The sequence below is a fragment of the Chelon labrosus genome, assembly GCF_963514085.1.
Source record: "Chelon labrosus genome assembly, chromosome: 4".
In the NCBI taxonomy this organism is placed as follows: domain Eukaryota; kingdom Metazoa; phylum Chordata; class Actinopteri; order Mugiliformes; family Mugilidae; genus Chelon; species Chelon labrosus.
Window position 1 is genome coordinate 23,806,153 of NC_140340.1, and position 12,320 is coordinate 23,818,472.

The window sequence follows — 12,320 nt, forward strand, 5'->3', positions numbered from 1 at the left end:
AGTTATGTGGCTTCAAAATGTGTACACCCTTAATGGTTGTACCTCATTATGTTTGTACTTGAACTACCTTAACAATAGTTATGAGTACTGTACCTTACAGTACTATGAGACAAATACACAGTGACAGGATGAACCAGACATTCCGCATTTGTCCGGCTGTTGAGCGATATGAACAATAAAATGCTTTTGGGGTGGTCCGCGTTGCTGCGTTGTGTAGTTACATTTCTAAAGAGGTGCACGTAGAGGTACAGCCAGAGCCACGCGGCACCTATGGCGTAGAAGTGATGTGCGACCATAAATCTGTGTTCATCTAAGAGACATTTTATCTGTTCCATACCTGGCAGGTATCCCTTCAAGAGCTTGATTGGCAGCCTCACCCAAAACTTCCACCTTTAGGTAGTACAACATCCTCACTCTCAGTAGCACCCTGTGGAGGGAAGAACCACGACAAGAAGTTTTAATAAACCCTCACTTGTCCTAGCTACTAGCAGACAAACACTCATTCCCTACTAATATATATTTTCAGGGTTATTTACTTACTGTACTTCAGTTTATTTCATTGATCCAAACAGTGCAAAACCACTTCATTAGTAGTTATTTTTGTCCGTTTTAGTGTCTTTCCCTTGTTTTTCCTGATGCTTTGTAATCATATTATTACTAGAAGTGAGAGTCCTTCTGTCAACAAGCTTTCTGAAAGCTACAAAAATATAAATGCTGCTGCTACACAAACCAGGAGTAAACACTTTACGTTGTAAATTAGTAACTCCAAGCACACTTTAGGGTGAAATTAAAGTCCTTGAGCGACTATAGATTTAACAAGCAACCAGCTGTGTGTCTACATTCAAGCTGTGTTGTCATACACTTCTTAGTTATTTATACATAAATTGCCGATTGGAGTGTTTCTAGTAGCTGTTGTTCTGCATATCGTAAATGATAGATGACCGAAACAAGACCAAAATAGAAATAAACAAAACAAAAAGAGACACATTACTGCCATCTACAAAACTCTCAAGTCTCAGGAGACAGAACTCTAAACGCTGATCCTTGTAACTGACTTGTTGCAGTGTTGTTTGAGATGTTTCTTGTAGCTCTCATCCTGCAGCACCACCTCAGGGTTACAGTGGACCAGCCAGTCAGCATTCTTCACCTCAGGAACATTCAGCTGATTCTTCAGCTTCTTCCCCTTCCTACCCCGAGGAACGGGAGCCGATAAACCTGCAACACCGAAACAGGAGTAAATTACATAAAGGGCCTGTTCAGACCTTGAATAAGATCGCCTCTAAGTAATCTGAACGCAAGTGCCCAGCGTAAAAAGGAGGTGTGAACACAGGAGGTAGTCTGGGAACCTAAAGCTGGTCACTTGCGATCGGATCTTAATGCAAGGTGTAATATTATTATTATTATTATTATTATTATTAAGGTCTGAACAACCCTACAGACATGAATAGAGAGCTACATGTTCACCACTGATTTAGCTGTTGAACACGAATATCAATATTACACAAGGTAACGAACTGAACTAGACTAACTTCACAAAGCAGTATAAGCGAAGCGTGAAATGCTAACCAGAGTGATTGAGCAGCGCCTGGTCCTGGCCTTCCTTTGTTGGTGTGATCAGATCCCAGATGAAGCTCTTGATCTTGTCATCACCTTTGTAGTGTCTCAGGCAGTAAACCAGCAGGGCCCTACACCACAAAAAAAGAAAAGTTTGTTTGCATAGTGTCAGGGCAGTGGAGCAGAGTGGTGTCTTGTGACATTAGTGATAACGAGGGCAGATTTTTCAAACTGTTTATGTCACTGTAAATCATTCTGGGCATTTCAGGATTCCTGCTGCACGCCTCACCTGCATATCGCCTCCATGTCTCTCTCCGCCAGGTGCCATTTAAAGCGACCGTGGTTTAAGATGTCCTTCCATCGACCCCAGCTGGGAAGATGGAGACAAGACAAGAAAGAAAGACAAGAAAGGTTACAGAAATGACTCTACTGAAACCAAAGTGAAACTTCTGCTCTGACAAGACACAAACCTTGTGTATGATAGATTTCCACAACACAATCTCCTCCCATATCTTCACAAGTGGAGTGTGAGGATATAATTGCACAAGGATTTGGTTGTGCGCTGTGTGGAATTTATGGACTGTTACAGCTCACTAAGAGACTCAAATTTGTTTTATGTCATTAAGCTAGGCTACAGAATATTCAGGAGCTGTCAGCTATCAAAAATCAACTTGTGCACATATATTGGCCTCCCTACAGTATGAAGAACTTCTCTTTAGTCATTTCACTTAGAGCAAAATGCACTGCACTGAAGAAACTCAGCTTAAAAAAGTTTGATAATGAAGGATATATTACTTAAAATAAGCCAAATGATCTGCCAATAGAACAGGAGAAGCTGACTTGCCAGGACTTTTTAAAATTAGTAAATCTATCAAGCCTCTAAGAACCCTCAGATATCTCAAAGCTGCTGTTTTTAGACGTAGAACAAGTAGACTTGTATCAAGGAAATGAAAATATGAACAGAACAGTTAAATCAATAGCAATAGTTGTGACGTTACAGTAAGTAGTGTCATTGCTCCTGTACTTCACCTATGGGCAGACTGACAATAAATCATTGAATTACATTCGGTCATATCTGTTTTTAGATGTTAGAAATAAGAAATTCGAATTTTGGGGCGGCACAGTGGTCGACTGGGCCTTTTTGTGTGGAGTTTGCATGTTCTCCCTGTGGCTTTTTATTCAGTTCTTAAGTTTGGTTTCAGCCTTGTGTTGGATATAACATTCCCTGAACGACTGAGCATCTTAATCGAGGATTATTATTATTTTTTTTAAATCTCAGGTCCTACCCAAAGATCAATAGATTCTTCTCGACTCGGAAACATTCGGCGCGGAGGTACCGCCGGCTGCGTTCGCCCAGGCGCCGAGTCCGACAAGGCCGCTCCTCCGAGTCGCTGTCCAGCTCTGAGAACTCCATCAGCTCATCGTCCTCGAAAGAGTTGTAGTGACGGGTCTGTTTCCTCACCCTGGGAGTGTCAATCACCAGCGACTCCTGTCAAAGAGATGAGTGGGGTGTGGACGGAAAAGGAAGACATATGTAAGCGTTTATCGCAAATAGATGAAGCAGGTTTCCAAAAGAGAAGGATGCCTGAGGAAAAATAAATGGAGGAGAAAAACGAAAAAAAAATAATAACAATACATAAACTCGTTCCAGGGGTTTCAGTTTTTCAGGATTCAAGGCACGAGGCAATCCAGACAAAACACGCACACACAAAACACACACAGTAAGACAGTTGCAGTGTTTGGTGTGCAATCTGCTTCATTCATTAAGACAACCCATCTGTTCGAGAGGAGAGGAAAGCAAAGGAAAGGAATAGGGGAGGAAAGGAAAGGAAAGGAAAGGAAAGGAAAGGAAAGGAATAGGGGAGGGAAAGGAAAGGAAAGCAAACCAAAAGAAAGCAAAGGAAAGCAAAGGAAAGGAAAGGGAGGGAAAGGGAAGGGTATGCTTCATTTTTCCTCCCTTCTTTCACTCATATTCATCCTGCACTCATTTAATCAGCCTAACCTCTCATACCTATGTTGCGTTCCACATCTTCTACTTTCTTTTTACCTTTCTAATATGGATATCCATCTCCTCATCAGTAGTTTACACCTGTCAGCCACAACATTATGGCCACTGACAGGAGAAGTAAATAACATTGACCATCTTGTGACAATGTTCTGCTGGGAAACTTTTGGACCTGGCATTCATTCATGTGGATGTTACTTAGACATGTACCATCCACCTAGACCAGACCAGGCACCCCCACCCCATAGCAATGACACTTAGGATGCAGCCTGACACAGACACACACACAAAAACGGTTTAGGAACAACTAAAAAAAAACATGAAAAACAGCACAAGGTGTTGACCTGGCCTCCAAATTCACTAGATCCCAAACTGATCAAGTATCTGTGGGATGACCCACAGAGGCCCCTCCCCTCAACCCATAGGGGAGGGGCCTCTCTGATGAGTCACAACTGTTTTCGAGGCACAAGGGAGACCTACACTATATTAGGACGGTGTTCATAATGTTATGCCTGATCGGTGTATGTTTCATCTCATTTCATTTTACTTTGTGTCCTTCGGCACCCATCTTTATTGCTTCGTCTGTCATCCCTTTAGTTTAGTTTATTCTTCCATATCTCTATTTTTACTTCATATGTCTCAACCTTTATTTTCAGACTTTGTTTTTAATTCCATCTTTTCAGCCCTGGTTTATTTAAAATCCTTCATTTCCTTTGGTTCCATTCATCGTCTCCTGCTTTCATTTTTGAGTCTTTCATTACGTCCTTGGCTCCGTACCTTCTCTGATTTGGAGTCTATCTCCACCTCTGCGATCTTGGCCCACTTCTGCCAGAAGTTGGGGTCGTCCAGAGAAATGTCTGTTCTGTTACCAGACGAGATGAAACTGGCCTGAGGAAAAAGAAGCAGAGTTGGAACACGACTGATGTGAACTGAGTTTTGACAGATGCTGGCGTTCAACCAAACATTTAGACAGAAGCTGCCAACCGCTGAAGTTAACACAAACATTTAGAATCTAAAACATCTGATGTTCATGCCAAATTATTCAAAGTATTCAGTGATTCCCCTCAAAAAGCATGTGACAGCAAAAAAAAAAAAAAAAAAAAGGCAATCAGTACAGTTTAAAGTCTATTCTAAGCTTCAGACTTAAAGGATTTCCACCTTTGCAAACGTGGAGCCTTTCCCTTCAGTCTGGATGGTGATGGTCTGAGTTCGTCTCTGAAGTATCTGATCAATGTCTTCCTCGCAGAACTTGGAGCCCTCGTCTTCTTCATCCATCAGCGCTCCGTATGCTCCTTTTTTCAACAAATCCTCTACTTCTAGTTTCGAAAGCTGCTGCACCTGCAGCAACAGACGGACACACAGGTAGGAGATTCTTCTGATTTCTTCTTATAATTCATATTCATGTTTTAAACAGTGACAGCGCTGGAGAAAACATCCATGTGAATTATTAACACTCAAATAAGAGCCGGCCTGTTACCCCGTTGAGGCTTCCTTTACGGTTGATGTCTTGTAGGACGGCTTTGTCCAACCCGAGCTTCAGGCTGGCCTTGTCGAACATTTCCCTCTCGTATGAGTTCCTGGTGATCAGTCTGTAGACTTTCACCGCTTTGCTCTGGCCAATCCTGTGGCAACGCGCCTGGGCCTGAACCAGAACGGGGCGGGACGAGGACATGAAAAGCAGCATTAGAGCAACTTAAATTTACAAATGCTTTGGGATGCAGTCACGGTTTTTATGCATGAACTGAAGTAAAACTGAATGTGTACGATTTGTACAATGTCTCATCAGCGACTGTAACATAATAACTGTATAACCCGACCTTAATGTTGAGTTTAAATGGCCAATAAAAAACACACAACCAGGGATGTCCCGATCAGTGAAGGGAGATCTCTATCAGGAGATCGGTACCAAGCATTTTTTAAAACGACTGAAAAACCAAAACTTAAAAGAATATGAATAAACGCGTCAGGAGTTTTTTATTTTTTTTTGTCAGAAGCAAGAAGAGATTTTTATTGTACAGTTTTATAATGCAGGGCTTAGCAGAGTTGGACTTTTTGTACCTGTAACAGTGTGAATGTTAAGCTGTACTCTTCTGCAAAGAGCCAGCATACTATTGGTTTCTATTGTTGTTTATTTTGCACAACTATTAAGGCTCTAACTTTGTAAAATAAAATGAAAATCTTCACTGCCGAGCTATTCAACTGGCGAGCATAGGGCCCTGCACTGGATTGACTTTGAAGGTTAGTGTACTTAACACAGTTGCACACATGATCTGGGAGGATAGAGGTAAGAAAAGCCTTTTTGAATCACCAGAGGAGATATTTTGTATATTTAATAAACATTAGGAGGATGATTGAGATCTAAGGCAAAAAAAACACACATGGCTGGAAAATACTCCATATAATTTGGCTGCTTGATACCAAACGTGCATTGCATCAGAACTGTGATGAAGACTCATACCCACAGAGTTCAGCAACACTTCATTGCTCACTTCATTATTCAAGTCATCCTTTGAACTGAACATTTCCTGAACTACTGCGGTCCCAAAAGGCCAACACACATGGCCCTACATATTAAATGATTTCTACAAGCAGAAATTTAGCAGAGTCAAACGGGAGCACTCTCCTTTGTGGTGCTCTGACTAAACAAATTCATTTCTTTATTTGCAGACGCTCGGGTATCATCAGCCGTGACGTTTTTGGCCACGTCACGCGGCTCTCTGCCCACCTGCAGGTCGTTCTGAGGGTTCCAATCCGAGTCGAAGATGATGCAGGTGTCGGCAGCTGTCAGGTTGATTCCCAGGCCTCCAGCTCTGGTGCAGAGCAGGAACACAAAGCGGTCTGAATCTGGCTTACAGAACCGGTCGATGGCCGCCTGCCGCAAGTTCCCTCGCACGCGACCATCGATGCGTTCATACGTGTAGCTGGACGCAACACAAAAACACAGACACATTGATTTTAGCAACAACAAAAAATGTCAGTAAAGGGCTCTTTACAATGTCTCCTTTTTGCCAAATGTTGCATCACATTCTTTGTTCACCTCTCACAAATCTCAGTTCTGTGTTTTTCATTTGTATCTACAATTCCCTGTTTTATTGTCTTTCTCCTTCCACCATAACCCTTCCCTCTCTCCCTCTCTCCCTCTCTCCTCACCGTCTCTGTATGAGGTAGTCCTCCAGGATATCCAGACAGCGGACCATCTGGGAGAAGACCAGGACTTTGTGTCCCCCAGCCAGCAGTTTGGGCAGCAGCTTGTCGATCAGCACCAGTTTACCGGCTGCCTGGATCATGGCCTGCAGCTGAAAGTCTAGAGCATCCGGACTATGGCTCTTCCTGAAGCTTTCCAGAATCTTCTCCTCGGCTCCTGAAAGAAAGGAAGCGAAAGGGAAGCACGTAATTAGTCAATGCATGGCAGGCAAAGGAAAGCAGGAAATGGCATTCAAACTGAACGAATGACTAATTGAGAGTCTGAACTCCTATTTGCACAGGACTAGTTTTACCTGGGGACCTCTAGTAATTTGTAATACTTACAGAGGTCATCTGTGATCTTAATCCTGTCGGAATCAGCCATGTCCGTAATTTGTAAAGTAAAAATTACACCAACCCTATTCAGAGGTCCTGTGATAAAACCAATCCAGTGAGAATCTACATCTCTGTGATGTGTTTTTATGTTTTCAAGAGTTTTGTTTGAATTGCTGTTTTTTTCTGCCTCTTGTCAGTTAAGAATTATGAAGGATGCGCTATAAATAAAAGTTTGGACAGACGTTAGGGTGTCATTGAACAATTCACAGAAAAAAAAGCTCAAAACCATCAGATGAACTACACTGCATAGGATGGTGAGATGGATGACGTGCAGCAGATGTACTGTCACATCAGTAAAGGTGGAGCGGATTTAAATACTGACAAGTAGTTCATAAATTCTCCTGCGGAATCAATACAGTCTCATCACATCATGTTTTAAACATAATTTTTATAATTGTTCAAAATTTGGAAAGCATCAGAAAATGTAGAAGTATAAAACGATATTACCTGATGATATTATGACATGTAGGGGAATGAAGCGAAAAGTAGCAGAGACATCATAACCATGGATAGTAAATTAGAGTAAAACACAAAGTTTATCTATTCTGTGTCAATGTGTCACATGACGTCCCCAGGTAAAACCAATCCTATGCGAATAGGGCATGGTTTGTTTGTTTGTTTTAGAAGTTTGAGAGTGTTACACTAGACCTGAATACCATTTTCTTTGTTTAGCCATTATCTCTCACTATCACCACACAGTTCTGACCTCCTGTTGTTTGAGAACATGCAAATTTCTGTAGAGGCATACTAAATAGCTACTAAATGGCTCATTATTGACAAGCAGGGGAGGACAAGGACACCGAGTGTGTATGGGAAAAAGAGCATAAATTATGCATGACACTGAAGTGCTTTCTCGTTTGTTCTTACCTGTGATCAGATACGGGTGGTTGCAGCACTTGCGGAGCTCCATCATGGTGTTTATGAGGTTGGGCATGTTGTGCTGGTTCGCTCCTTTAGACAGGAAGGAGAAGTTCTTCTCTAAGATGGCTCGGTAGTATTTTTTCTGAATGTTGGTCAGCTCCACCTGAAGAGAATCCAGGAGAGAAGTAGTCAAAATGTTTAGATGCAGAATTTTAGTTTTTATATTTGACACTGACAAATAATGGCTCTGTGAGAAGCAAGAAGTTTGTTCTTGTTCCTTGGGCTGCAAGAACAAAATTACGTCGTTTTGTTCTCGCAGCCCTCGTTTGGGAGTTCTCGCAGCTTGTTCTCGACACATCAACTGGGCAGAACTTTTTTCTCGTGTGGTGTTTGGCAAATGTTCTGTGATTGGTAAGAAATGTGAAATGGGCGTGGTTAATGCAGAGAACCGGAAATGAAAGCGGCCACTCTGTGAGCTCCCAGATGCTAATATTCGCAGGGTGACCGCTAATTTCTCCTGGGTAGAGATCAGCATACTGTGTGTGGGTGCATAATGAATGAACGGCATGATCCAACAGACACGGCTGTCAATACGACTGGCCTACATCCGAAAATCAGAAGAAAAGTGCCTCTTGTCGTCCAACTCCCGCATCTCCCATAATGCTTAGAGTGTGTGACGTTAGCTGCAGTGGGACGGGCCTATGAGGACTTCCTGGAGTTCGGTACTTGGGTTTTAAATTACCTGGCCAGAACTTTTTTCTTGCTCTCGCAGCCCAAGAGCAAGAACAAATTTCTCGCTTCTCTGAGTATGTAACAAGCTTAATCGTTGTGTGTGTGTGTGTATAATGAAAATAAAAATAAAAACTATATACTTATAATATTCAGTCGTTCGTCTATTTTATTGGTTACAATTGGACAGTCCATGACAGGGCTGACACATAAATAAAAACTTTCAGATTCACATCTACAGGGCAGTTTAAGAGTTTCTAATGTATATTTCTCAAACCTACACACACAGCTTTACCTCTATGATGGTCTCTTCTTTTGGTGCTAGATTTTTTTCCACGTCATCTTTCAGTCTTCTCAGCATCATGGGCTTCAAAATGGCCTGAAGCTTCTTCACCTGTTTGAGAGAAAAGATAAGGTGAGAATGTGATATGAATGCAAATGCATACGTTTTCCTGTCTGGGTAAAAGTGCAGCATTTCCTTCCATATCACCTCCACACTGAGCTGATATTTGTATGTTTAATGTCTTAAAGCCAAGGCCTCTTTCACAGACACCTACTCAGGAATGACATGCCTAAAATAAATGGAGTATATCTGAGCAGCTGCAGCGTTTATTTGTATGATTTGTGTGAAGGTAACACAGAGTCTGAGTTTACTGCAGAGGTGTAAGAATTGGACTGGATAAAGCAGAAAAAGCAACTTTACCTGTACCACAACTTTTGTCAATAAAGTAGTGGTACAGTAGTAAAGCAGAGATGTTTTCGAGAGGTTTTAACAGAGCCTTATTTAAGTAAGTCTAAACTGGCTACATTGGCATATAGCTGGCTGCCCCCAGTACCATGGGCGCTCAGGGTCTGAATGTTAAAATGTAAAAAAATAATAATTATTATTAATAATAATAATAATAAAAACATCTGAGACGACACAACACAACATAAGGACACAAAACAACTAAAAAACAACAAGTGTGATTTTAGAGATTAGTATGTCTTTTTCACAGGAAGAGCATTTCAACCCCAGTGTTAATTTAGTTAACAAAGATGATGATGAAAAACAGTTGTCAATAAAAGACTAATAAGCATTTTCGTCTGAAGACTAAGACTAAATCAATAATGGATGTCAAAACAAACACTGTTCAGCACAGACTTGTCGTGGCTAAAACAATGAAAATAACTACGTACCTGCTCATCTGTCTTGAGGTCTCCAAACTCTTCCAGAAAGGCGCTTTCTGAAGGGAACTGCAGCGGCTCCAGGAAGTTCAACAGACTGAACAACTCCTCGACCGAGTTCTGCAGAGGGGTTCCTGTCAGCAGAACCTTGTGTTCCTGTAAGAATATGGATGGAAACGTCTTTTAAAAACATGAAAAAGAACCTTCAACATTTATTCAAACTGAGCTAACCTTTAGGTTCATTAAAAAGAAGACACTAACTGTAACAGACACATGCTGACACTGCACGTTTCATTCACCAAACACAACGGCAGACAAACTGACCAGGTTCATGAGTTTGAGTCCCTCCAGCAGTTTGCAGTTCCTGTTCTTCAGTCGGTGGGCTTCATCGATCACCACGCAGCGCCAGTGCAGCTTCTTCAGCTCCGGACAGTCAGCCATGATCATCTCAAAAGTGGTGATAAGCCCTTGAAACTTCAGCACACCAGGGATAGTGTTACCCTGTGAAAGAGGGAAAGGGTGGTTGCCTTTAATATATTAAACATATCAGCAGAATATCACAATCAGAGCGCTCTGATGTGTGTCCTAGTCTCCTTTATGCATCTCTGTTCAACCCAAAACTATAATCATTAAAATCACACTCAGGGATAGATATTGTAGCATTTTTGCCATCTCTTTTTACATTCAAGATTCCAATTAAACAAAACAAAACACCCCCCCAAAAATTGTAAAACTGCTCAACTTTTGAATTTCTTGGGCACGACCAAAACTAATATCCTCGAGGAGGCAATTTAAAAGTTGAATACTAACGATAACCTTATTCTATATTCATTCAACACAGGATCCACAGCAACGAGTACCACGTTACAACACTGAATATTTATATCAAGTAGTCAGAAAGAGAGGAAAAGGTCATTCTCAATAGCTATGCAGCCAAAACTGTGGACTATGAGCCTTCCTAGCATACCCATCACTATGCCAGCCAGCGATGTTAGGTCTATTGTGAAAAATAAAAAAATAAAAGAGAGATAAATTACTAATGGCCCCGTCCCCCTGAGAAAGGTCCCTCTGGACCTAGGATGGATGCAGAAGATAGAAAGACAATGAGCTTTTGGAAAAAAAGAATATTCAGCAAAATCCCAGATCAGTTTTTCAAGATGAGCTCATCTTAAATTCAAATAAAGCCTGGAACCCTATATAGTAAAAATCGGAACCTGCCACATTTATTACTGAATATTGAAACTGAAAAGGTCATTAGGTTTCTCTTTGAAACTTTCCACAACTGACTGAGCGATCAATGACGTCTGTGCTGATAAAAATTAAAATAAATCAAACATTACCTGCGGGTCTCTGTAGAACATCTCATACTGCAGGATCATCTGCCGGCTGATCTGTGAGCCGTGATACACAATAACGTTCATGTGAGTCCATGTGCGAAACTCCCTCTCCCAGTTGGTGATGGTGGACAGCGGGGCGATGATGAGGAAGGGGCCGCGAATCCCCATGCTGAAGATCTCGTACAGGAAGGTGATGGACTGGATGGTCTTCCCCAGCCCCATTTCATCTGCCAGTATACAGTTTTTCCTGAAAAACAAAGACAGTGTGAGAGACCACGATAAATCAGCCTACATGCTTTATGCGTAACCTACCAACCGGGCTCCTTCAAAAACTGTGTGTCAGTGTACCTAGAAGAACTGATGTTGTTTTGAACGCAAAGGGTGGTCACACCAAGTATGGATTTGATTTAAAGTTCTCTTCTGTTCATTCACTGCAATCTGTTAATTAATGGGAATAAACTATTAACACTTCCATTTTTGAAAGCATTCTTAGTCCACACACACACACACACACACACCTGTCTAAAACTTTTGCACAGTACTGTGTGTGTGTGTGTGTGTATATATATGTATATATATATATATATATATATATATATATAAAATAATAAGAGACAGGGTTGGCTTTAGTCTAGGTCCGTCAGGATAAAGGTTTAGATTGTTAAAAGGTGCTTGACTAGTTCATTTCATTGTAAAATGAAGTCACAAAAGGTGCACATAGCTCTGGTAGGTGTGTACTTGTGTGTTTGATGTCCATATGAACACTTTAGAAATGTCAAGTGCTGACTGAGTCATCTCTATTTGTCCACCTTCAACCTATTTAATGCCTGCAAATTAGTCTCAATGTTGCCAACAACACCGTGTCGGCTGTTATAATGGTTTTTGTGTTTCAAGGTCCGCACTTGCGCAACTCCGCGAGAGTCAGTGCCGACCTCTGTGCAGATGTCAGCTTGCAGCGTAAAATACAAGCGTGTGCAATGTATGGATGCACTATAATACCCCTTACTATAGTAACTGTAGACGTGCATGCATAGTCCAGGTCCAAACCCACAGATGTCCACATCAGTGCTGGTAAATAATCAAACACT

At 41.5% G+C, this 12,320-nt stretch overlaps 1 protein-coding gene across 2 annotated transcripts in view; it reads right to left on the bottom strand.

Moving 5' to 3' along the window:
• Positions 1-12,320, bottom strand: part of chd6 (chromodomain helicase DNA binding protein 6) — a 102,583-nt gene that overhangs the window by 24,419 nt on the left and 65,844 nt on the right. For both annotated transcript variants that reach the window (XM_084543169.1, XM_084543168.1), the window contains exons 13-27: positions 11,236-11,479; positions 10,220-10,396; positions 9,908-10,051; positions 9,024-9,122; positions 8,006-8,162; positions 6,710-6,920; positions 6,285-6,480; positions 5,037-5,201; positions 4,718-4,897; positions 4,337-4,447; positions 2,841-3,043; positions 1,844-1,924; positions 1,567-1,685; positions 1,056-1,215; positions 338-427 (exon numbers count right to left, since the gene is read on the bottom strand). In XM_084543169.1, the coding sequence (XP_084399295.1) occupies positions 338-427; positions 1,056-1,215; positions 1,567-1,685; positions 1,844-1,924; positions 2,841-3,043; positions 4,337-4,447; positions 4,718-4,897; positions 5,037-5,201; positions 6,285-6,480; positions 6,710-6,920; positions 8,006-8,162; positions 9,024-9,122; positions 9,908-10,051; positions 10,220-10,396; positions 11,236-11,479 (2,337 nt within the window). The remainder of the gene's footprint in view (positions 1-337; positions 428-1,055; positions 1,216-1,566; positions 1,686-1,843; positions 1,925-2,840; positions 3,044-4,336; positions 4,448-4,717; positions 4,898-5,036; positions 5,202-6,284; positions 6,481-6,709; positions 6,921-8,005; positions 8,163-9,023; positions 9,123-9,907; positions 10,052-10,219; positions 10,397-11,235; positions 11,480-12,320) is intronic.